Genomic DNA, 26,891 nt, shown 5'->3' on the forward strand with positions numbered 1-26,891 from the left:
GAGCCCCATTCACTGATAATGAATCCCAGAACGCTCGGGCCCTCGATGCAGCTGTTTGTGCAGCAGCACAAAGAGGGAGCTGGGAGTGAGATTTTTGTGTTGACAAAGCACTAATTTTAATAATGACAAATTGTTTCTCTACAATTCAGCACTATTCATATTCATGACCCTTCTGCTACTGAAGCAAAAGCATTTATATGCCTGGAAATTGGGTTTGTTTTTTTTTACTTTTACTCTATTTCCACTCTGCACATCTTCTTATATTTTAGCATTCTTGACAGGATAATCAAATATTTTCCAAACACGGTATCTTTAGAGAAAGCAACAAAGGCAGTGCTTGGAAAGAAACAGTTTTGTCTTTGATTGAAGGGGAAACAAAAATGTTGAATGGCGTTTTATTTCCCGTGCCCATATTCATTACAGCGTCAGTATTCCACGCAAAGTGCTCCCAGCGATGGGAGGGGAAGCGGCTGTCGATCGGTGGTGGTACGTGGCCTTGGGACGGCTATACGAATGCTGTAGTCTGTGTTGGTTTAACGTTCCCTATTCAAAGAGCAAAATTGTTTCTCATTTACCCAGGAACGCTTTCTACTCTTCCATTATTTAGTTGGTATGATTAAATGAATTCTTTATTATTGACAGAAAAATCCTGTGCGTTGTTCCTTTCCCTATGAGAATAAAGTTGCTATGTTGGTTTTTATTTTTATTTTCTAATATCTACCCAAGTCTCGCTTCTAAAATAAAGAGTAAATCATGACTACATTCCAACACAGCAACTATTTCTCATGTTAGATACATCTTTGATACCCTTGATGTATTGGGGTCCTAGATGAAGAAAGCAAGTTAGGACATTCCACTCATTAGCTGTATATTTTATTTTTTTATAGCCTGCAATTAAAAAAGTGTGTTTTGTTTTGTTTTTTAACTAATACGGCATACTTTGGGAGCCTGTGAAAAAATAACTGCTGCTGTTGATGGCTTTATGCAATCGATGCATAGCTGCATTAGGGTGGAAAAACTAAATGGAATTTTTTATGTCTGTTCATTTGTCACACTTGTGTAAGTGATCGGCAGTACATCTAATTGTGGCCAAAGTTTAATGAATTCTGTGCAAATGCGGTGCTACTACTTAAATCTTGGGGCCCTGTGAAGTCTTTGCAGAAGCCTAGAGCAATTCAAGCCTCCTGTTATAAGCAAATATTTTCATTTTTAAGTGAAATTTATGATATAGGAATTTGTTTTGTTGCCATCTGTGTTTTCTCACTGAAAATACTTCCTGAGACTATAAACTTCCTCTGGAAAAAAAACAAACCACCAAACAACTGTTCAGTTCAGGCTCAAGAGTAAACCCAACTTCAAATTACACAAATGAACCAGATGAAAATGGATTTGGGTACAATTGTCTTAAGTCAGATTTGTATACCAACAATTTCTGACAGAATAATAAACGTATCATCAAAGATACAGCTCTGAAGTCTCAGAAGGTTTTGGTCTTCAGCTTTCAAAAATGATCCAAGGGGTGTATATAAGGAGATAGCTATCAATAACCCTTTTCCGTGACGGTATATGTTGCATGCTCCTTGTTAACTTCCTTCAAGCAACTACAAAATACTGGTCGAGGCTGTCAACCTCTTTAGTCATAATCCTCTGCAGATAAAAATCAGTTCAGCTTCAATTATTTTGTGCCAGTGAATAATGTGAGTGCTCCTTGGCATCGGTTTGTAATACCAAATTACATCCCGCTCTGGCTGCATCTACAGAAATCGTGAAGCTTTCTCTTACTGCACTGAAATAATGGTAGTCCTCCCTTACTCTTCTTAATGTCGCAGATGTTGTCCTGACAGTACCTCTGTCACAGCAGGAGGGCTGGCCTGAGCTGATGGGTGAGGGACCGCCACGGGCCAGCATTAGTTCAACATCCTCTGCAGTGTCTTTGGCATGCCGTCTTACAAGCCTTGTGTTTACCACAGCATGGGAAAATGCAAAAATAATTTTAAATAATACACTTTACCTCCCCTGGATATGTGGGTAAAGGGAAACTTTTGTTTCCGTGTCTGTGGGAGTGAAATAATGACACCAGTGATCCCTTGGGCCCCTCATACAGACACTGAGGTGCTGGAGTGTGTCCAAAGAGAAACAAAATGCTGAAGGTCTGGAGCACAAGTCTGAGGAGGAGCAGCTGAGGGAACTGAGGTTGTTTAGCCTGGAGAAAAGGAGGCTGAGGGGAGACCTTACTGTTCTCTACAACTACCTGAAAGGAGGTGGTAGGCAGGTGGGGGTTGGTCTCTTCTCCCAAGTAACAAGCGATAGGATGAGAGGAAATGGCCTCAAGATGCACCAGGGGAGGTTTAGATTGGATATTGGGAAAATTTCTTCACCAAAAGTGTTGTCAATCACTGGAACAGGCTGCCCAGGGAAGTGGTGGCGTCACCATCCCTGGAGGTATTTAAAAGATGCTTAGGGACATGGTTTAGTGGTGGACTTGACAGTGCTAGGTTAGCATTTGGACTTGATGCTCTTAAAGGTAATTTACAACCTAAATGATTCTATGGGAATATGTCACTCTAAAATATAGTTTCTAAGATCCAAGAAGGAGCAGATACACCAACTGAAAGGGGAGGACACTGGGCACTTAGAAGAAATCTTATCTCTGCCTCTTCTTTAGGACCAGTATGTCCTGTGCAGCAGACTGCCTGATCCTTGCCACTGCATCTTTTTGCTGAATCTCAGGTCCAGGTGAACGCTGGATCTAAACCTCTCCATGTGGATCATGAGGGGAGGGGGGGGCAAAGAGCCACAGGTCAGCCCTGCTCTTCATGCAGGAGAAAGGGCTGGTGTGCGTGGGGATGGAGGAAAGCCCCACACTTGAGGGTTGAAAGCACCTGCCATCATCTCATGTACCTTGATTTGTCTTCAGCAGCCCCAGCAGAGAGCTGTTTGGGCAGGAGGTGGGGACAGCCCTACCTAGCCCTGTGGAGATAGGGAGGTGGGCAGTCCCTTGCCCCAGGCTATTGCCCACTTGTCTGCATGAAGTCAGCTCTGCCGTGGGGGGTAGCTGACTGCATCCGGGGAGCTCCTGCTTTTTTCTTAGCTGGCATTGCCCAGGTGAGAGGGACTGTGCACAGCAGATATGTCACGAACTCTGCAACGTGAACAGGGCTGTAGGGGACATCCAGGCAAGGGTTGTGAGTGACATTAAAACTCACAGGCTAGATAAAGTGCTGGATTGGCTGTGGATGAAAATATTTTGCTCAGTGTTGCACACCCATGTATGGGGAGACAAGAGATGATATCCGAGTGCTCAGGCTGGAGCCATGACCATCAACCAGCCTGCAGACTTTGCTGCTTCTACCCTCACCAAGTTTTCCCACTGCTTGGCCTTATTTCTAGGGAAGGGTTGGCTCTGCTTTATTTGTGCATGCTTGTTCATAAATGCCTGATATCTAATTAAATAATGGCATGTTTTAGGAGCATGTAGATATTACAGATAATCCAGGAGGGATCACTTTTTAATGTAGATCAAATATCTTTGCAGCAAAACTAATTACTTTTCCAGAACTTCCAAAATATCTTATGGGGCCTCTTACTTGTGTGAGTGGAAAATAATCTGAAAATTTCTTTCTGTTTGACTTTTAGTTTAATGGAAATAAACAGTGTTCTCATTACTTTGAAGAAATCTAAATACGATGCTTACGTTTTAAGCAACATTAAACCTGAGTTATGTAGACCCCAGAGGATATAGTGAGAGAGAATCGAGAGAGTTTGCTCTACACATGTAGTACCTGCACGGCTGCGATTTCTGGAGAGGAGGAGGAGACTCTGCCACTCAGGAATCAGTGTAAACAACTGGAGAGCGTCCAACCAGGGGAGCCAGTGGTGGCCAGGCTGCCAAACAGCTAATAACAGTGGTAATAAATATTTATGAAGGCTGCATTTGAGCCAAGCTGTGTGCTTGACTCGAGCCTCGCTGCGTACACACTGCTGGTCACCTGGGAATCCGCCGTCAAATTTCTCTCGCCAGCAATGACCCGGGGTTAAATTTTGTCATTTCACAGCTTGGAGATGTCCCCTGGCTACTCTGGCAGGTTCTAGGAAGACGATATTTCTAGGCAGGATGGAACTAGTCCTGAAGTAAACACGGACTTTAGGGTTGGTGGCCTAAGAAATGAAGAATGTTTCATTACGAAATGAAACATTTGCTTTAGCTCTACAGGTGTGTAACATCTTGCTCGGGGGCCGTTGGTGTTAATACCCATAGAGGAAGCACAGTATTTCACAGATCACAGTTCGGTGTGACAGGCAGAGATGCAAGCTGCCCTATTCGCTTCAATAGGACTTGAGTAAGTTCAACAGTAGCCTGACCTGGTGACACTTTTTTTTTAACTGGATCTTCAGTAATTTTTCTCTTTCCTCTTCCAATCAATGAGTTAAAACATAATCCTGAGTCGGCTCAACTTTGGGAGAAATGTGCTCACTATCTGCCAATGGTAAATGGTCAAAATTATTATTGGTTTGGATAAGCATCCATAAAGGACTGTTTCTTTGACATTTCTCTCTATGGGTGTGCTTAAATAAGATCTGGTTCTAACTGTGGTTTTGAATGCTGGAAGGAACAATGTGTATTGTCATTAATGTGGCACTTCATAGTCTCCAGGTAGAGGAAGGTAAAGTCTCTGAGCCATACTGATATTCCCTATGGAAATTACTGCCCAGGACCCTGCACAGCAGACTTGTAGAATAACTGCAAATCATCCCGTTTAAAGTGAGCCCTCTTACAAACACTGAATACGAGTTTTCACCAGGTTACTTTCTTTCAAACTGCAAAGAAAGAAATGCCAGCCAAGTTTATATAGATTGGAGATGCAGGAAACTTATCATTTGTTTTTATAACTGTACTACTGTCATGTTGCTATTCTAGCAGTTTTATGAAGAGCTGACTGCTCTATGTTATAGAGTATTCATAAATGATGATTAATTAATCCATTTTGGTGGCCTACTCTGAGCAAACAAACCCCAGAGTTAATTTAATTCTCCACTCCTGGTTTCAGAGGAAAAAAAATACAGCGTTTTCAGTTCACTAGAGGATATAATATTCTCAAATCAGCCACTTTCCAATTAATTTTGGATGGTGAACACAGCAAGGAAATTTTGTTCTTGTCCATTTACTTCTATTAAGGATTCATTTTCAATAATCAGAGAATTCTGAGTCAGCTCATTTTTACCTTAAAGGCTTGTTCCTGACACTTTAATAAATTATCGTATGGTGTGTGCTTGAAGGTAACAGATTCTTTTTCTCTTTACCCAATAACCCTCTTGTTGACACACGGTCATTTATTACTATTTCTGCCATCACCTACCTTGCTGGGAAGTAATTCTGATAAAGTACCAAAATGCTTGGAAAATGTCATGAAAGAAAGGAGATGTGTTATCCTTGAAATATTTTCTTCATGCTCTGTGTTTCAAGCTAATTAGTTTCTCAATATGCTGCTGAAGGCTTGAGTTCCTGTGGGATAATATTTTCTTACACCAGCTCTTTGCAGCTGGGGTAGCCATGTGGGATGAAGGAAAAAAGAACGATTTACAAAGGGGGAAAAAGATTCAAAAGCCTGAGCAAGGTTGGAGTGGATTTAATGATATACCTGGAGTTGGAAGATAAAAGTGGTTTCAACAGTTCTGTTTTGTATTATAATATTTCTGTCATGTTATCAGTGCTTACAGGACTTGTGGTTGCAAAAGGAAGTATCTTTAGGGGAAGGGGCGATGGTGCTGTAGATACAGGCACTCGAGTAGCGCGCTATCTTTCGACACAAATGTGTGTTGGTTGTACTGAACCTTAATACGTGCTGCGGTAGGAAGAAAACAGAAGTGTTTACGATGCTGAAAGTGCATGGGATGTAAGTATTCTTTTGAATAAAGAAGAGATACTACCCTCTTCCTCAGGCAAAAGCTAACAACTGTGTCCTGCGGTTCCACTACCTGCCCAAGCAGCTCTGGCTGGGATGCCCCTGGGATGGCAACCCCATCGCCCTTTCTGCAGGGACGAGCGTCTGGCCGCTCTCGTGCTTCACTGCAACGTTCACATAATGCAGTAAAACGGCTCTTTACGTCGTCCTGGCAGGTTATGTTGTCCTGGGCCCCGTACAAAGAAGAATAAGGCCCAACTCTCTCTTTTCATTTGATTTGGTATGTAACCATTAAGACCAATTCTGACATAGCTGGTTAATAAGAGAGGTCCCTTTTAATTTGGTAGAATGAACATATCCCTCTTGTCACGCCGGTCCCTCTAGGCAGTAGCCTGCTAATTATGGCTCCACAAGTATTGACAGGTTTGTAGTGAGGAGGTTGCTTGCTTTTTTCCTGTTCGTGAAATATGCTGAGATGCTCTATTCACAGGGCCCTTAGCAGAACTGCATTATGAATTACTTTTGGATTGCAGTGTATTTCCTACAATGCCTGAGGTTATTTTTTATTCTTTCTACAGCTATGCTCAGAGAAACAAAGCAAATAAAAAGAAAAATATTATTAACACCCAAGATGTTTCATAATAACACTCCCAAATCTCTTGTGGAAGGTATAAATTAACCCCTCTCCGCATTTACTTTTAATATTCTGAAGCAGTAATGTGTGATTCTCATCTTTTTGTGATGAATGAGGGCAGGAAACAAGAACAATATGTTCAAAGTATGGCACATGGGGGACATGCAGAATCTAACTCTAACAGACTGGAAATTAACAATAACCCTTTAGTTACGGTGAGAGTTTAAAAATGTAAATGCATTTAAGTGGCCTTCAAAATTAAAAGCGTCCCATGACACTTGCAAAGAATTTGCCTGTCTCTGCAACGTGTGATCACGCCTTGTTCCAAAGTAAGAATAATAATGTACCTTATTATGGACTGTCTCTAGCTTCTTCTGAGTTGAGTTCAAAGTTACCTTTCAATCACAAGTCTGATTTCACTCTCAACAACCAAATTCCCACAAAAGAAGCTAATCTTCCTGAAATTCATATGCCACGTTTCATCTCGGGTTAAAGCTTCTTAGGGATGTTTGATTGAAGTACGAAGAAGAGTTTTAAAAAGTGTTTAGCTTTTCCCTTTTTCTGCTACTTTTTTTTAACTTTAAAAATAGCTTGATCTGTCAGTTGCAAATATGTCTTATTTTGTTGGCTTTGCCAATGAAAAATGCTTTGTGTAGGGTATGCGTGTGTCTCTAGATACTATGTGGTGATGCAGGTATAAATATAGAGTAAAGAGATTAATATATATACGTAAATAAAATGTAGGAATGGCCTGTACAAGTTCTTTATGGTGGAACTAGGAAAAGGAGACAGCGGGAGACTGAATTAAAACACCCCTGGAGAAGAAGGGGAAAGGAAGAGTTAGCCCAGCCAAGTTCACGTGTGTAACAAGGAGGAAAAGGAAGGAAGAACAGGAAAAGAGAAACATCTTGTGAATTAAGACTGGATATAAGTAACAATCTGATCCTGAGTAGAGATTGTCAATTTAACCACTTCTGTAGGGTTATCTGACCTTCTCGGGACAGGCAACAGAAAATCCTAATTCACTGTGTTCAGCCGTGACCAGGACAGAGATGGGAATGTCTTGAGGTGGTGAGGGTCTCATATTAGGTTTCATTTTCTGCAAGCTTTTCCACTGTTTGAATGTGGTCAAAGATTGGGTCATACTTTGTGAGAAACTTTGTCCTTGCATATGCAGCAAGGTCTACAACTACTTTGGTTTCAGTGTTAAATGGACACTGTCTCTTAGAAGGGGTTGGTAGCTGCAGACCTGAAATGGGGCTGGAGCGGAGCAGAAAATAGGAAGAGCGCTGCAGGAAAGGGGGTGGCAGTATTAAGGGTTATCCATTAGCTTTTCAAGGTGAACAGATAATGAGAAAATCATGCACCAGACTGGCAAGTAAATCCAATTAACTGACTACTCAGCTGAGCAAAGTGGGTCTTGCTGGTTCTTCTCAAAGACTGATCCACTTATTTTTTGCTTTAGTGTTCGACTGAGATGCCTTTTGTGCTGTCACTTGCTGGCTTAATAAAAAGCTTGCAGGTTTAAAGAGATTTTATTTTTTTTTAGGAGGAATGACTCTCTTGCTCTTGTTTGTAGGGGTGATATTTAGGGCTGTATTTATTAGCTTATCTTGGCTGTTAAACGTTTATGACTGTTCTTTATCGTCTGTGAAGCAGGGGAGTAAAGGAGATGAACTAGAAAACAGATACCACAAGACCTTGCGGATGCTGAAGATGTGATATATAGAACAATTTGTAAAGGCATGCCTTAAATATGTCAGAGCATTTCTCAGGAGACTGAATGAAGGGCAACGGTTAGAGAACATGGACTGAACCCACTTAGTTTTGAGCCTGACATTTGGATGTGGAAAACCCTCCTTTAAATTTCAACTCTGGAGTTCCCTAACTTTTCTTAGGAGAAACCTGCTTTTGGCTGCTGAAAGTATTTTGGTTTGGGAACTGTATGTTATAAACATTTTTCAATTATAAATTTTCATGGTTTAAATTTTGAAGCAAAGCAAGGGATTTGCTCTGTTCATCCCATTTGCTCGCTCCACCTCATGCTCCGTGTTTGTTCACGATAGCAGATGACGTGACCGTGCCTTAGAAAATATATTGCTCTGATAAGCACATCACAGCTTCCATACCAAATCTCGCTTTCACAAGAAACCTGAATGCAGGTTGATTTTAATGCCAGTTAAGTTGTCTTTCTCCACGGAGTATGTCAAAACCAGAAGTGCCTGTGAAGTTGGTTAATATTTGATGGGAAGGTATTTTAAAAAAAAAAAAAAAGGCAAAGAAAAGGAATATAGTGCAGCACTGGTGAAGTGAACAAAGAGAAAAGGTGATTTTACCAATATATTCTGGGAATGGATAAAGTTATTCTAAAGGGCAATTAAGCTAAGTAAATAATAAGTAGAATAAAAAATGCTGAAAAATTGCTGACATGTTGAACTCCTTGAAATGCCATATTTTTTGTAGTTATGTAACTCAACGAGGCCAATGTTTAAAAGAAAAAAGCATCTCTGAAAGCACCTCAAAGCAGTGCAAAAAGGTCATAAAGAAATGGCAAGGTTTAGGAAGAGAGAGAAGGAAATGATGCTGTTTGAAATGGTTTAAAAAGTAAACAAATTTTAAAAAGTCTTAAGTTGACTTTGTTTTTTCTGTTGAAGCAGTGGAACGCTGTATACCAACAGAAAACCTAAATATTTTTTCACAAGGGATTGGGTTGCTGCAATGCTGGTCAGAGCCAGAGAATTTTCTGTCACATTTACATAGCTGGGTAGTGTTCCACTCAGATTAAGGGCATGGTGGTGGTATTGTCTAATGCTCTTTGGAATTATATTCCTGACTTTGAAGATATGTCTTGAGTAGCAATGCACTTTCTTGAGTAGTAACATACTTTTTGGGTTTAAGATCTGACTGCAATTAATGCAGACGTATGTGCTGTTGCAGCACAGCGGTAAGAATTTTATTCTTAGTATTGCAAAAAAAATTTATTTCACTATCAAAACTAGATTAGGCACAAAAGCAGTTTTGTGTAACTAGTTTACATTTTTGATTAACTGAAGTTTTTAGATGTCTGTCTGGTTTGTTTTTTCTCTTCCCTTGCTTATTTCCACTGACTGCAGTGGTTTTGCTGCTTTATTTTCATCACTGACATTAAAGTCCTGATGCCATGACTTCTAGGAGCTCTGTCCTAATTAGGATTTAGGGACTAACCGATTTTTGATGTTGTTTGTCAAACCACAAAGTAAATAACATCCATGATAATAATAACATAACACTGATTGAACAGCTAGCTTTGGTCTGGCAAGGGAGAAAAAGGAAATATTTCATTTGAATGTTTTATTGCTTTTCTTGTATCAAATAGTAAAGGCAACCTCCAACAGCCACAGTAATGTTTCATTTTCTGTCCCAAACCGTATTTGTATTTCTTATTTGTAAATACATCTGAAGCTCCTTGTTATTGTTCTAAGCCTCCAAATGAACAAAACCCTTCAGAGAGGAGCTAGATTGATAACTTTTGAAGGACTTGCACTATTTAGGTTTATTTCAAACCCACTCTGTTCACTGAGACTTTTTCCACTAACTTTAATGAGCTTTGCTTTGAAGTGTGTATGCAACGAATAAGTACCCCAAACTCTAGGCTTGAGCAGCCTTCTGCATTAGCTGGATCCTGGAAAGGTCTGGCTGGGATTCTTGTAACCCTCATTAAAACTCAAAGGAAAGTTGGTTTGATTTCTGTCTGTCTTGGTGGAATTATCCCTCCTCTGCATACTACTAAATCATCTCCGCCAGACATGACTCATCTTTGGGATTCATAAATTAGAAAGTGAAAATATCTCTGAGCCACAGAGTACTCAGTAGAAGCCATTTAAAAAAAAAGAAAATCATCGGAAGATCCCCTTGACAATCTCTCTGCAAACTCTATCCTAATGCAATGTCACTTGGGCATTTTTTAATTTAACCATCTGTGTGGTATTGCTTGATGGATGTGCAAATGTTTTTTGTTATATGAGCTTAATATTTATTTGTAATACGTTTGCTGAAATAGCTAACGCCAGCCTTGAGTAGTAGGTAGGGTTTCTGTAAACCATTTGCTTGTTAAGGCTCAGGAGGGGGGGAAAAAAGAGAATTTGCCAGTAGCCTTCATTGGTGGCATGTTTTAAAGTTAGGAAGAGCTAGCAGATATTCAGTTCTTGCCTTTTTTCGAGATTTCAAGATTTTTACCTCATGCAAAAACTTCATTATCTCTACCTCCTCCCTGCTGAGGCCACATGTGAACCTCTCAAATGTGAGGTACATGGAAAATACACCCACAAAGAAGTAGTGTTGCAGTCCATGTACTGCAATGTCAATGTCACTGCTCGCCATTATCATTGAGAGTTGCAATCTGACCCTAAATTTCTTGTAAATAATTTCTTCCTAGCTGATGTGCTATTCCTATTTAGTAAATTTGCTTCCCCACATTTAATTATTCTTGAAATGTGCTTCAGTAATCAAACTAATAGGGGAAAAAAGTTTAACTAAAACTTGATTATTTAAGTTATGCTCCTACTTGCACTTGTTTGGGGGGATGGGATAAAAGATCGTGAATGGATGTCGTAACAGCCTAAGGAAATGTGAACTTCGCTGTGCTCTCTCTTACAACCCGTCTTCACTGCTGAAATCCTGTTAAAAACACAACTACAAATCAAGTCAGTGCTTTGTGCCTGGAAACGCTGGTCTACATCATCCAGGCGAGGCATTTTCTGGAACAAAGCAGGATTGTAGCGCAGATGCCATGCCTGCACAACGGAAAGAACCATGATCTATTACTTATTTTTAACTCTGCCGGGGGGCCGTTTCACTTAGATGTGATTGACCTGTTCAATGGATCAGTGCTGATGCAGAGAGAGCATATAGGGTAGAAAAGCAGGCATAGTCCTCCTGGAAGTTGGTGTTGATGTTGACTTTGGTTCTGTTGTGCTTGGGCTGCTATTCATGCTAAAGTTTATTCATCCACTTATCGTGCATCTGTGTCTCTTCAGAACAGCTTGTGTCATCACTTATGTGCAGACTTTCAGGTTTCTGTTTCTTTGCCCTTGACATCTTAAGCTAGAAGGCCAGAAAGAGCTGACTTTTAGTTTGTTTTTAGACAGCTAAATGGCTGTAATCCACAGCAAAAGGTGGTGGTGTGCTGATTTTAATCAAGGCACTGTGATTGTTTCTAAAATGTGAAACAGTCCGAAAAAGATTGTCTTGAAGTGTGTGTGTGTGAAACCTGTAATAATTCTGTTTACTGGAGAGTAAAGTATGGCTTTTCATTTCTGGAAGCCTTGCCTTAAAACAACCGTGGACTTGGACCGAACTGTTCTCAGCTGAACTCTTGCCCTCGCTGCCTAGTGAATATATACGGTACTGGTTGGTGTAAAGGGGCAGCTGTAAGGAAGCTGGTGAATTGAGCAAGGGAAAGACTGGCCAAACTGTGCAGCACCTCTGTGCTATTTTAAATAGTGGTGTTAGTCTACTTCTTAACAAGCAATAGATTGACCTCCATGCCCCTTCAATGAGGCAAACGGAAAGCGCTCCCACCACATAGCATTTCTGCACATATGACTCAAAAAATACAAAGTAATTGTGATGTTTGGCTTTTTAAGTGTCTGAAATAGTGCAAGAACTATGTTGTTGCTTTGGAAGGATGTTTTTATGCGTGACGTTGGTAATGTGCTGCATGCTCAAGAACATAGAGCAAAAGAGTGGGAAGATGTGAGGGTTGACAGTCTGCTGGGAATGGTGTTGGAGGTGTGCAGAGAGCCAAAACCAATGCATCCTTGTCTGGACTGGCTTTTGGGAACAGTCCCTGAAGTAAACTATCCTCAAAACCCAGAGCCAGGGTTTTGATTTGGAGGAAACGAGGTAGCTGCCTCCAAAAGAGAAGCCAGGAGCAAACAGACACTTGTGCGATGTGTGGGAGACCAGCCCTTACCATAACTGCTTTGGGAAGCTGTCATTGAACTGCACAGCTTATTTTATTTTTTGGTTTAAAAGGTATGGTAGCAATTACTTATGGGTTGGTTCATTTTTATAGGGAAAGCATTTAGATTTCAAGCATCTAAAGCCCAAATGTTATAAATAACATCTAACTTGGAATTGTTGCCCAGCTATTGTTAGGCTCATCTACAGAAACGTACCAATGCAAAACCTGAACAAAAAAAACCTCACAGAAATGAGACAGGCAGTGACCACAAATGAAACTTGCTCAGAAACCCTCTTCTAACTTTGATGATCAAGAAGGCCCCTCATAAAATGGTAACAAAATGATCTGCTGTACTTGCAGAAAGGGCTCTGTGAAACCATGTATTCTTTTTTTTTTTGTTGCCCCTGTACTTTTCAAACAGCTGGGAGTAGTAACAGACACTCTGCACCACAGGGCAGGTAACTAGCTGTGTAAAGAGTTTTCTAACCCAATCTTGGACTGTGGAATATGATCTTTTATGGTAATAACACACGTAATTTGTGTGTAACTTCAGTTGTCATGGTAGCCCGGCAGCGCTGTGAGAGTGCACATGCATACGTTCTCTGTCTGCAAGCAGAAATAGTTTTATACCATCTTAACCCTCCAGAAGAGCGCACCGCCCATGCGTAGGGGTTCCCCTTTCCTCTTGCTGTAAGCACATAACTTACACTAATGCTGGTGGCAATTGCACGCACCCGCTTGAGACCAGAGCCCGGTGAGCAGGAGCCTTGTGTAACCACTGGGCAGTAGAATTAATAGGAGCTACTCTATTTCTGCACATTTCTTCCACACCAGGAAAGAGTCTGGCAGGTGTTTTTAAAGAGTAAATGAAAAATGTTTTTAAACAATGCCAATAATGCAAAAAGAAACAATGGTACATGCAATCTCTTTCCTGCCAATCTTGAAGTAGATAACTGCAACGCTGTGTAAAGCAGCCTACGTGCTAGGGTGGACGGTGCATTCTGGTTAGGATTTGATTTTATGGATATGGTGTCTATCAATGGATGACATTAGGCATCTTGTTCAATGTGACTAACAACAACAAAACTTTAAATTACGGTTTTGAAAAAGCCTTTGCATTCCAGACAGTTGTTCTTTTCCCTAATCCGTTTGGAGAGCACGCGCTGGTTACACTGTGCTGCTTGTAGTAAAGCCCTGAACTGCACAGCTTCATATCCAAATGCGAAGGAAGCTTATTAATGAGCGGAGGTTTGTGAAAAGCTTTCAGGATATAAGATGGGAAGTCTCTCTCTCTTCTAGCGTGCACTGCTGCCAGACTGGAGAACACATCACATTCAAAGCATGTTTTTGTATTCAACTGATTTAGTGATTGGCCAGAAGAATAGGCACTCTGTTGATCGCTTTCAGAAGATACCATAGATTTTTAGATACTAATCTGTAAACTTTTTCAAATTAACCACCAAAACACTACACCTTCACTTAGACTGAATAAAATAAAAGTCTTCCCATTTGTTCCATTGTGTGCTGTCCAAACCTTGGTATTTAAAAAAAAAGAAAACGGGTGCAAGAATATAGATGATTTTGTTTCCTACTCACACCAGTTTCCTTCCGAGATAAGGCTAGATTTTGCTTTTACTGTTGTCAGTCAGTGCATATTTCATCAGGTACTGTACCAACCTGACTTGAATGATGGTGGGGTTTTGTGGTATATCTTACTTCAGCTCACATGTGATTAAATTATATGTCTTCCTGTCTGAATAAGCACTTATATTGGAACAGATTCATACTGAACTCAGGGAAGTGTGTGTCAGTATTTCACTTGTGTTCTTTAGCTCAGTAAAATATCAGTGTTGATGAGGTAAAGATAAAAAAATCGTAAAAGTGGGGGGAGGAGGAATCAAACATTGACAGTATAGAAAAGCTATTCTTTACAAATACCACCCAATAATATCTATTGTATTCTCACTTTATTGGAACATAGCTTGGTCAAAATGATGACTTTGTGTACTAAAGAAAATCTTTTTCATCCCCCCCTTTCTTTGGAAGATGGTCTTCTAGCTCTGTCATGAGCATGACAGATGCATGATTACATCTGGAATGCTTTGCCGGCCATTACATACTACCTTCCTAGGAGAGGTCCTGTTTCTGCTGCATCACTCCTGAAACCTAAAAGGCAGGTGGTAGAACTGCTTCTCTCAAGTATTCTTGTGGCACGCTCAGCGGGGCACCAACAGCACCCGTCTGTGCTGCAGGACCTGTCTAGGGAGGGATTTGGCCCTTTCTAGGGGGAAGCAATTGGACCTGGCTGGGGGAAACCTCCTGCAGGGTCAGCGCAAGTGGCTGGGGATGTTAGAGCTCCCAGAAGGAAGATGCTCCAGCAGCTCCAAAGTTGGTCCTGCTTGGGAGCTGCCTGGAGAGCCCAGGCTAATGAATTATGGAGAGTGTAATAAATGGTGGCATAGCCCTGTCTGATTTTATTCAGAGTTCAATAATGGCTTTAAAATAATTTTTAGACTAATCGAAGAGCTACCTTTCCCCTTAGCCTACCTTTGGAAAGAACATTTGGATGCAATTGTTTAAAAGATCCAAAGGCTGAAATTTCTAATAAGCAACTGTGAGCTTGTGCCTTCTTGCTATTTGCTGTCAGTAAGAAACAAAAAAACCCTGAAAAATAGGGAAAAAGGGAGGAAGCCAAGGTGGCCTGAGCATGCTCACAAGCTCGGATATGGTGATTGAGGAATTGGGGCTATTCTAAGCATCTGTCATGGAGTAAGAACATAGTCTGCTACATACTGCTGCACTGCCTAAATCTGAGGAAATCTTCAGATAAGTGAAAGATGCACAGGTATTGATCAAAGTATGGTAAATCCAAGGATAAACTCCAGCAGCATCCCAAGACAGTGATAAGCCAAGTTACAGTTAAGGAAACTATGGAAAGAAAAGCCAGCCTGAGAGAATGGCAGGTAATGGAGAGACAGGATAAAGAACAGGGATAATTTTTTATTCTCAAATTAGGTATCACATGTATAGTACAGAAAAGTTCCTAATAGAAATGTGCCATTTATTTAAGGCCACTGAATCTTTGACTCAGTCAGCAACTTAGCTCCCCAGCCAAAATTTTCACCTAATTATATAATATCAAAATCTATATTTAGGTCTCTAAATAAAAGTGACCTGGATTTGAGAGTTGGCTCCACCTGAAGTTTCTTTAACTCTGCAGAGAAGTCGATGAGTACTGCAATCTAAAACCACTGAAAATTGGGCCACCTGGCAAGCAAGACATTTGAGTGGTATGGTTTGTTTGGGTGGAACAGGAAGAAGGCAGGACAATGGCAACAAATAATTGATATATGATTTTTTTTGTTCTTGTCCTTCCTCCTTCCACCTTCAGGCTGCTGTCTTAAACGGCACCAGACTTGTTCATGGGCGAGAGTACTGTGACTTCAAAATACAGCATTTGTAGTCAGGTAGCTTTCCTCCTTAATCCTTGGTGAGCCAAATCACACCTGTGGACCCACCTATATCATGTTGTCATGTCATAAATCATTGATTGGTTTGGTTTAGAAAGGACCTTAAATGTCATCTAGTTCCAACCCCCTGCTGCGGGCAGGGACACCCTCCACTAGCCCAGGTTGCCCAAAGCCCCATCCAACCTGGCCTTGAACGCTGCCAGGGATGGGGCAGCCACAGCTTCTGTGGGCAACCTGTGCCAGGGCCTCACCACTCTAACAGTAAGGAATTTCTTCCTAATAGCTCATCTAAATCTCCCCTTCTTCAGCTTAAGGCCATTCCCCTTGTCCTGTCACTCCCTGCCCTTGTCACCAGTCCCTCTCCAGCTTTCCTGTAGCCCCTTCAGGTACTGGAAGGGGCTCTAAGGTCTCCCCGGAGCCTTCTCTTCTCCAGGCTGAACAACCCCAACTCTCTCAGCCTATCTTTAGGAGAGGTGCTCCAGCCCTCTAAGCATCTTTGTGGCCTCCTCTGGACTTGGTCCAACATGTCCATGTCTGTCTTGCATTCAGCTCTGGGGCTCCCAACACAATACGCGTGTGCGTATGTATATTAGCACAGCGGAGTTCAGGCCACTTTATTGGTTGAGACAAAACTGTGTGATAGGTCTGCAAATCGTCCTAGAAGCCTGTGGCACTTTTGATTAAATCATATATGTGTGTGCGTTTATACATATGTAGGTGGTTGTATGTGTGCACACATACATATAGTTTATGGTTCATGTAATGTTGACAGGGAGCAAAAAATGCAGCACTGAGCAAAGCAAAAATCTTCATTAGAAGGCTGTGTACTGCCTGGGGTATTTTTTAGCTGCACAAAACCTAATTTTAAGAGCCAGTGATGGGGGAATGATATCAGGCCTGAGCCCTGGGGTTTCCATGGAGCTATATCAGCAGTGCCTGAGGAGCCAAGCTTGGGGGGGGGAAGGAAAAGCAGAATAAGATCACACAGACTGAAAGAAACCAATGAGGGTAGAGAAAACTCAGTTAGACAAGTCAGCACACTCTTCTCATGGGGGCTCAGCTTCAGGTTGGGAAACAGTATAGAGCTGAAATTAATGCGTTTTCCAGTAACTTGTTGCATACAGTCATAGATAAAAATTAGCAGAAGACTTTTTGTTCCTTTCCTCTTTAAACTGCTTTTACCTCTGAGCAAGTGGTCTTGATCCTCCTCCCCCACCCCCAACCAAGAGCCAAGAAAACCGATCTCCTTCCCTTCCTCCCTCCCTGCTCCTTGTTAGTGTGTCAAAAAATAGCAACAGAAGGTACCTACGGGATTCAGGAGAATGGTGAGGAAGAGTTCACCTCCTCGGATACTTTTGTCCAGCTCCTGAGGACCCCCAGGATATTCCTTGTAAAAAATAGTATGAGTGAAAAGGCCACAGGTCTGTCGAGGGAGCACCTGAGAACAAAACAGCGCAGTTGTGATAAACTTCTTCCTGCAAACTTACCCTGGCACAGCCACCCAAATCCCTCCAGCAGCTCAAAGAAACAAATCTGCAACCCCTTCTGCCTCTGTGTGCCAGCATGTTTGTTTAGGGGCTGTTTGTGCCTTCTCTACTCCGGTGGTAAGCACGGTCCTGCAGATGTGGCGATTTCCAGATGCCAGCTCTGCAAAGCTGTGAGATACATGGGCTGAGCTTTCATGCAGACTGTTTTATTCATACACTTGTAATAAGTGTTTGTTTCCTGGCATTTGGAAGAGGAAGAAAACAAGCCAAACCTCTCTTCCCTTAGCAAGGTTAGTTTATTATGAGATAAATAGTCCTTCCTGGCTGTCTTTGCTGTCTCAGGCAATTAATCTAATGTTCTTGTGACATTTAATTTGTATTCAAGGCTGGAGGACCACAAAAGACCTTTGCTTCATACTTTCCTCAGTCCTGAAAACCATACTGAGCCCGTCATTCCTGTTTGTGAAATGTGTACGGCACTGGTGGGATACTCACATGAGGCCAGCCCGAGGTCAGCCCTCTGTCCTGCTTTACATCAAGAGGCTGCGTGTCAGAAAGCAGTGAGCTAGCAGGCGTGGGAAAACAAACTCATCTTGGAGATCTAGGTGGTTTAGTGAAGTTATTAGCTACGTGCTATCAAAGGGCTCTGGTAAAGACAAGACAACTGTCAGGGCTTATGGGTATTGCCCAATCCATGCAGAGACATAATTCACCTGGGGAAGGCCTTTTGTCTCCCTTCACTCAGTGTTTTTGTTTTTCTACTCAGTTAAAACAATAAATAAAACCTACATTTGGCAGAGCATGTTAATACATCTGTAAATGCACTGCTGAACTTGAGGCTATTTCAATAGTAATTGGACTCTGTGCAGTCACTTCTTGGTTTTGATTAAGACGTTCCTTTTGTCTTGTTTAGGGGACCACAATTTAAACTTCATATGCGTAGGCAATATTCAAGTCAGCTGGGACTTTAAAGCATCCCGGGATCTGCCCTTGAAATATTTCTAACTTCATTCGTGCATATTCAATTTTTGTGTTTCACCTATCTATAGGCTTGCAGGACAAACAATTTTATACATTTTCCTGCCCTTTATGCAGTTGAAGTGTGTATGTGAGAAACCTCTTCTCTCCTTGCACAAATGCATGGTCTGGCAGAGTCGGGCACGTGCCTGGCCTCTGGCTCTGGGAGTTTCGGAAGCAAAGCTCAGAATGAAACCTCTGCCTCAGAAGTGTCATACTCACTGGAGGAGATTACTTACTCCTGCTCACCTTCCCAGGTGGTGGATTTCTAATCCTTTCATACATGAAGCTGAACCGGAGCTTGAAACATAAGTCTTAGGCAGTTTAATGAATTTCAAAGTAGGCATTTATAACTCGGTTGATAGTCGATGGGACTACAAGTACATTTAGTATGAGGATTAAGTTTGCAGTTGCCTGAGTTTGTGAGACTTGTTTTTTTTTTAAACTGGCTGCATAACAAATGCACTATTTTGGCATCCTTACAAATCCTCGATCACAGAGAATTTTAATGATTGCCGTAAAACTTGAAGCATTTGGTAAAAATAGCATACTTTTTGAGTCATTGAAAATACTATTGCTATGAAGCATGGAAATGCAGTGTACCATGATGCCATTGTGGATGAAGCCCCGTCTGTACCGTGCAGGTTTCAGGTGTGGGTATTCTTCTGTGCTGGTCACTCGGATGTGCCAGACCTTCTTCCAGGCCTCGTACAGCTGGATGTGAACCGGGTAGACCCCGGAGTGGTGCGGAGCCACTGCGTACCCCATGTCAGTCGGTATGCCGTGCTCCTGCAACACAGCAGAGGTAGGAACGTATTTAGGAACAGAAAAAGAACATGTAGTTATTCAAAGTTTATTTTTCCTGGAGACAGCAGCATTGGAGAAGCTGTTGTCCTTGGACAGACTTGTATCTATTTGTATGTACCACAAGGTAAAAATGGGGAGGGGGAATGAGAGGCACTGGAATTACAGTTTGATAACTGCAGAGGGATGAATAATCCTCTTGGATTATGTTGCGTTACTGTTATATGGAATAGATTTACCTGCCTGTTCATTACATATTGTGTGTATTTTAATATGCATCCTACCTGCCTGGTTCTTTTTAAAGGTAATCTGGTAAGCTGATGCTGCTTATTTACTAAGCTATCAAACGGCATTAGAGCAGTAAACAGATGGAAAAAACTGTTGCAGTGACATATGTGCGATTTTTTTTTTGTTTCCTATTTCTGGAATAAGAGCAAGATTCCTTCCTGATTTAAAAAAAAACAAATATCCCCCATAGATTTGGAATCTGCTTATATTTTTTTTACATAGTATTAAGGTAGCAGCAAAAAAAAAAGCTGGACTTTGACGGACATCTTCCATAAATATTTATTTAGCTCCATTTCTATGAGGCAACTTGTGCATTTTCATGAATATAATCTATAGATTATCTTGAAAATATCTTCCAATGGCACAATGAGGTAGTTAATGTGCAGGCAGAAGGAATTAAGGGAGAAGCTTTGCTGTGAGTGTGCTGGGCATGTTCCCTTCACTCCTGATGCTCTCCTGCCTTTGTTCTGCTCTCTTCAGACTTAGCGTGGGCTGTCTGAAAACCCCATCTGATGACGAGGCCTGATAACCACATCTAGAGACTGGGATATGTTTAAGAGAGCAAATTATTTGAAATGTAAGCAATACATGTGAAAATGAGGCAATTAGTTTCATTGGTCTGAGTGACTCTTCAGAAACGCATCCAGCGTTTGTCACCAGATACTGGCAGAAAGAAAGGCTGTGCTCTGCCTCCTCTCCTGCTGAGGAACGTTTCCAGAAGGTCCAGTAAAAGCCCTTTTCAATTCTCCCATGGCATCTCCAGGCTGCAAACGGGGTCCTGCTGCTGTGGCTCTTGCCAGATCCCTTCCCGTACTCCAGGAGCTTACTAAATTCACTGCACTCCTAATACTACAGCATGCATCAGCTGTTTTCTGTTCGTATAAAATTGATGTTCAGAGGGAAATGGCTAAAATTGGAGATGATGATTTTTTAATGGGGTTTTTGTCCGAACTTTTGCCCACGTTATCCAAGAACTGTTGATTACTTTAATTCCAGGAACAGCAGGTTCTGCTGGGCATTGTCAAGTACTTTGCAAAGGAGTTCTTGGTTCATTAACAAAAATTAAGTTAAATCTGTAGGGAAGACTTGTTCGTACATCACATAACACAAACACTTAAAATTATCCATTTTTTTATTAGTAAAGATCTTAGGTTACTGGCTGATTTTAGCAAAAAAGAAAACCAAACTCACCATTCTGTAATTTACTGAGAGCAAAATGTAATTTCTGCTTATTAATGTTGTTACCTACCTAAAAGGCATGAGGCAGTTTAAGGGTGAAATGAGGAACAGCTCTGTAATGAGGAGTGTTAAATTGTTTTTTTCTCTATTTTTTTGCCATGAAGATATATAAAGAAAAAAGCTGTATCTAAAGGTTTCTGAAAAATCTGGCCATTTATTACTTTGCCTGAGTAGTTTATGATGCTCATGCTGTCAAAAACACTGTGTGAACTTAAATATACGGTATTAACTTGAATCTACAAACCTTCACCAAACCTGTTCGGGAATATACAGACATGGAAATGTAAGGCAAATGTGTCCTGAGCTAGATAATGAAGATTGCTCTGAATGCTGTGTCCAGCCGTAGGTATCTGGATGAATACATGTGAAATCCTGTTTATCTACTTACTATTTGCTGCTGGTATTGCCATAGCAACAGAATGGTGAAATGGTAATCTGACATTCACAAATATAAAATAAGGCAGCTTTTCATAAGTTCTCAATATAAAAAGCTAATTAGTCTCTGAATAAATCCTGTTCGCTATGAGGTTCATCACGCAAATATGTGTCAGTCACTCAGATACCCAATATGACTTTAACAAAAAACAACTAACAAATAATCAGATTTTCTTTGGTCAATTCATTTTTTAGTTTTCAGGGTAAATATTGTATGTCCTCTTAGTGACTTCTGTTGCTCTATTTCCTTTTTTTCCCTCTCATTTTGTTATTAAATTTAGCTTGGGATTGAGAACTAATGTGTTAGAGGAAGAGTGTACATTTGAATCTGAGCTATAGGGCAAAATGGGACATGCTTGTAGTGAGTGTATTTTCTTACGTACTCTAAGGAACAATTTCTGCAAATTTTTATATTACTTTTACATTCAAAATTTCCATTGATTTTTTTTTTAATTTCAAAATTTGTTCCAAAACTTTGTGCATGTGTTTGGTTTGGAAAACTTCTGGACCTTTTTGGCACAGAGAACAGCAGTGTTATGTTCCTTTGCACACTTAAGCTGGGACCCTAGAGCCATTAAGTTTGGACAGGTTAAATTTGTATTCCTATTTTACTTGCGCCTTAAGAGACTTTAAATTCTAATTTAAATGACAGTGTAAGCTGAAGCTGCAGCAGCGGTTGAGTTCAATATTAAAGGAGACCGGACTAGAGGATGCTCTCCAGGAGTATGCATCACGTCCTCGGGTGAGCAAGTGGTATGCGGATCGGACTACTCCCAGCTCAAAATCCCCCTCTGATGCCTGCACGTGGCCAGCACATCTGGCCAGCGGCAGTCACTTCACCTGGCAGAACCCAGGGAGTCGCACGCTCGTGCTGATGCACCCAAGCCAGAGCAATGGGAATTGGAAACTCATGGTCCTGCCAAAGCAACCTGGCTCATCTTTGTACCCTCCAAAGTTTCCTTGCCCCAAGCCCAGGTGTAGGACAGTTACTTCTGATCTGAAAGGCTGAAGCAATCTGCCCCAGCTGCTTATCTCTCAATTATCAGTTTTGTTCAAGCAAGTGAAAATTCGCTTGAAACTCCTAACCTCTTTTGACCTTCCAATTTGTACAGAAATGAGCTGTTTGCCATGAGTCAGCATGTGCTGTGTGTAGTTTTTCTGCATTTGCAAAAAAACCCCTCTCTGCTAAATAAAGGGCAGGTAATGCAGAATGAGCACAGCTCTCCAGAAGAAGGTATATTTTCAACAAGTAAGTTGGCATTCTGATAACAGGTTTTTCTGTGAGCAGATGTTGGAAACTTGAATAAAAAACAGCATCTGGAAGATTGTCTATTTATATTATCAGGATCTGATAAAAAAGCCACAGTTTTTGATTGCACCAAATATTACAAGTCCTTGTGAAAGTGCAGTAAGAAATAAAATGAAACAAAACCTAAAGCTGTTACAACACAACTGGCATTCTGGTTCTTAAAGATCACTGGTGATTTGTTTTACAGAAACATCTAGTATTGGCCATTGTCAGAGAAAGAATAAAAAGGCAACCCTTTATTTTCATTTATTAAATCTTATGTCTAGTGTAGATATTTTAACACAGTCAGATGAACTGCAGGATTCTCTTTGATGTAAAGACTTAAATGAAAAATTTAATGATACAACCTCAGATAAGTTTGCTAAACCTTTTGACTTTGTCCAACAGTAGGCGATAGAGTAAACGTAGCACTTCTTAAGATGTCACCTTCTGAAGTTAAAAGATTTATATAAGCTTTGCATATTTTTAGTAGTGGGATATATTTCTAATACTGCTGTACATAGGTGAGATTTCCTATAAGAGATGATATATTACTAGGTCAGTTGAAAATACTTAGTAAAGTTTCTCTTATCTGGGAAATGAATCTGCTACTTTCTTGCTTGTCAGCACTCAAAAATATTGTGTTGTATTTTATCCTTTATGGACACATGGTATTTTTGTTCTCAAGGGTTACATTTCTGGATAATTTTTATTGAATAAATATTTCACCTTTCAATTACTCTTAGGTCAATTCTGACCTGTAAAAATCTGTTTAAAAGCTCTCTAGCCAGAGGAGATGGCTCAGCAAACGAGAGGTGATTGTTATTGAGATATAGGGGCTCTGTGTGTTGGTATTTCCTTTCACCGTCAGTTTTTCATCTCCGTAGTATGCTTCCTTGCCACGTGGCTGTCCAGTGCACCAAGCAGACAGTACAAGGGGTCTTAACAAAGCTAGGTTTTTTTAGCATCGGTGTCAGGTCCAGGATTAGCGTGGACATGGGAGAAGCCAGCTTTTTACCAGTCTTACATAGGAGTCTCCTGGCTATCCCCACAACTCCTGTTCTAGGCATGCTTCACACCATAGCAGACTACCAAGAAGCAGAGAAGATGCTGGGATTTAAGATCTTAAGTTTCTGAGGATGTGAAATGAAGAAAGGCAGTGCAGCACTGAGGAAGCGATACATGACTAGGAAATGCATAGACTCTGCATGCTTGTGGTACCAAATAAAGCTGAGAAAGGAGAGGCAATCGTAGAGATTTGCTGTCAAAGCACACTCCTGATATGGACAAAAGCACTAATGAAGATGGACTATTTTGGAAGGACCTTAAGGTTATGGAGAATAAATCTCATTCTGTCTGTACAGGACACCGTTATCCCATCTACACAGACCACTTATAGAACATTTGTAGAGGCAATCTCTAGTGGGCATCTCCTTCCCAACATTAGCTACAAATATTAATAATGGGACAAATTAGACTCTCTTCATCGCACGTAGATAATTTTCCTTTGATATGTGGTCACTGGTCTTCGTATTCTTGGTATTTAATTGGTATATTAAAAGCTCATGGTTTCTTTGTGGTTTGGGCAGCTCAAAAGTTTTAGACAGAGGAAGTGCTAATGTGCAGCTGTAGTTGGTTTATAAACAGGAGAGTGAAGCCAAGGAGTGTTACTAGACAGGCTCTGAATTGATTTGTTTCTTTTGTGCATGTGTATCTCCGCATCGATTTGTTTGTTTTCTATATGTCTGTCTCTCTCACTTCTTCATATCAGATCACAGCTACCTTTTTACAGTCGATGATAGCTTTTGGCCTATCTCTACTGTGCTTTGGGCACACGTGCTTGCAAATGAGCACAGAAGATAATCACTGAGCAAACAAATCAAGGGACAAAATAAAGAGCTACAGGCTTTGAATTGAATATATTCTACTTGGTTTTGTCAGATAAGGATGTGCAAAAGGGGGGAGGAAGGATATCTTGTGATTAGAGGATGGCAGCGAAGACTTGATTCGTTTTATTTTTGGAATATGTACTATCAGACTTCTGCTTGTGCAATTTGTTTACCTTTTGATGTATCGATTGCATTGCCTATAAACAAGGACGATAATACTTGAGATATCAGTTTGCAAAATTTAATCTATGGCTTAATCCATTATTGTCTTCAAAGGATTTTGGGATCCTATGATAGAAAAACCCCACAAAATATGATTAAGTTAAACCCAACTGATAATCAAAATAAATGTCATTTGCCATTTCCTTAGCCGGGCTCTGAAGCATACTATCTGTGTTTATGTGAATAAGATGACATTGGGATAGCAATGTTCAGGGTAGTCTGCAACTTTACCAGTGTTAAAATCTCTGGCTCTTGTTCCTCTGAGGCTGAGGATATCATGACTGCTTGAGGAGAGGTTTGGCATTGAGGGTTTTGGGAATGGGGCTACGGATGGGGACAGCTCTGGGGCCCATCGCTCAGGCGTGCGTGGACAAGGATTTTGCCAGGCAAAACTTCCCACGCTGCCTACTGGATCGACAGCAGTGGAGCAATAACGCTTATGGAAGTTGTGAGGAAGTATCTTCCTCTCACCAACTGGGCATGAAACAGTAGAAATGATAAATATCTCAGTGACATATAAAATATAATAATTCGGAGGGCTCTTGTTAAAGGCAGTCTCCTGGTTCACAAGCAATTTGTGTAAGGGAATCCTTTAAAGACTGTTCATTTTCCTAAGCCCCAGATACAGAGGTATACGCATCTGCACTGAAATCAAGGCAATTAGATACCTAATTAGCAATTAGTTGTATGTATACAAAACTGTATAGATATCTAATTTCTACGTGTATTTTGTGATACAGCTGTTTGAAGCTGGCTGCAATTGTAAGCCCCCATTTTATAGAGCATCGTTATGAGGCATGGATATATCTGTGTAAACCAGAATGAGGTCTTTTATCTAGCTGCCAGCTGCAACACCTCTATTTCTTGCCTGTGTTCAGCAGACTGTATGTGTACTTGAGCTCCTGCAAGCCAAAGATTATGCATACAGGGTAGATACAAAAGCCAATAAAAACTATGCTTATGTACAATTATAGCTCCGTGGGATAATATCCGTGAAATACTGTTTCAGGTGCACTGGCTTGTGTTTGTTAAACTTGACTTTAATCCACAATACTCAAGAGAAGGACATTCCTTTCATGAAACCTTTTCCCCCCCAGTGAAAGATGCCAATGCCAAGCCTGATAATGTCTTGCATGGGGAAACTGCTGACTGTGATGGGATTTGGGTGCAGATGTTTGGACAGTGCAATCGGTTTTAGCTTTCTTCTAAAACGATAAAGCCAGGAGGAGGCAACAGGTCTTAACGAACAGGATTTTTGTTGCCATATTTGGGATCTTAAAAGCAACCTTGACTGTTCTTCTCAGACATAATGATGTGCTCTCTCATCCTGAAGACTGTTACCTTCTTTCGCATGTTTAAAAAAAGAACAAAGAAATACCACATTAAGAATGAATGTGATCATACTTCCAAATAATTATTGCGTCTTTCCTTGCAGAAACTGACACAAAATGTCATGTCTACCTGCAGCTAAAGCAGGAGGTGGGGAGATAAGGTCAATAATTGGGAAATGCAAGCGAAAATGGCATCAGCATCCAGCTGCGTTCCCCTGAGTATAGTAGTAAATAAAGATATTAGACCACAAATAAAACATGTATAACATCAAGTTGATTTTCTATGTATTGTTCTGGATCTCAAAGTTAAATTTGGATCCACAGTGTGAAGTCAAAGAATAATGAAAAGAGGTTTGCTTTAACTTTGGAAGACTTACAGAAATGCAGCTGTAAAACAGGGAGTTCCTTTCCCAAGAAAGCTATGATGCTGAGGATGAGAAAGCGGGGGAGGATACAAAACTACTCTGAAGTCATGGCTGGGACCTCTCTGATAGCTATCAGGAAGGTTGTCATATCAGGAAGATAAATTTCTCCCACAGAGAGGATTTCACAGGAAGCCTTTTGAAAAGAAATGTTCTCATAAGTAAATTGTACAGCTCATATAGATTCAAGGTTAAGAGGTTGGTACAACCCCTGTCCAAATCTTAGCAGGAAATAAAACTGTAATAACAGCAGCCTTTCACTGACATCAGCTCCTTATTTATAGGCACCCTAAGGAGTCTCTACCCTTCAGTGATGATAGGGACATGGGCTTTATCTTTCTGTAGCTGGAGTTGCAAGCAGATTCTATTACAAGCCCTGCTTTTGGGCTATGCAATAGATTTTACTCCTAAAGGTGGTTTGATTTAGAGGACTTCGTGTTTCCTGAAAATACTAGAAGAATTTCCTCATACGTTTAAAGATGAATGGACAATATATTTTTGAGATACAGATTACTTTA

At 40.8% G+C, this 26,891-nt stretch overlaps 1 protein-coding gene across 4 annotated transcripts in view; it reads right to left on the minus strand.

Annotated features, from left to right (window-relative positions):
- The window catches only part of LOC104635493 (bifunctional heparan sulfate N-deacetylase/N-sulfotransferase 4), a 144,747-nt gene that overhangs the window by 20,405 nt on the left and 97,451 nt on the right, over positions 1-26,891 (minus strand). For all 4 annotated transcript variants that reach the window (XM_075751013.1, XM_075751015.1, XM_075751014.1 and 1 more), the window contains 2 exons: positions 19,059-19,244; positions 17,261-17,389 (listed from right to left, as the gene is read on the minus strand). In XM_075751013.1, the coding sequence (XP_075607128.1) occupies positions 17,261-17,389; positions 19,059-19,244 (315 nt within the window). The remainder of the gene's footprint in view (positions 1-17,260; positions 17,390-19,058; positions 19,245-26,891) is intronic.

The sequence above is a fragment of the Balearica regulorum genome, chromosome 4 (genome assembly GCF_011004875.1).
Source record: "Balearica regulorum gibbericeps isolate bBalReg1 chromosome 4, bBalReg1.pri, whole genome shotgun sequence".
NCBI lineage: Eukaryota > Metazoa > Chordata > Aves > Gruiformes > Gruidae > Balearica > Balearica regulorum.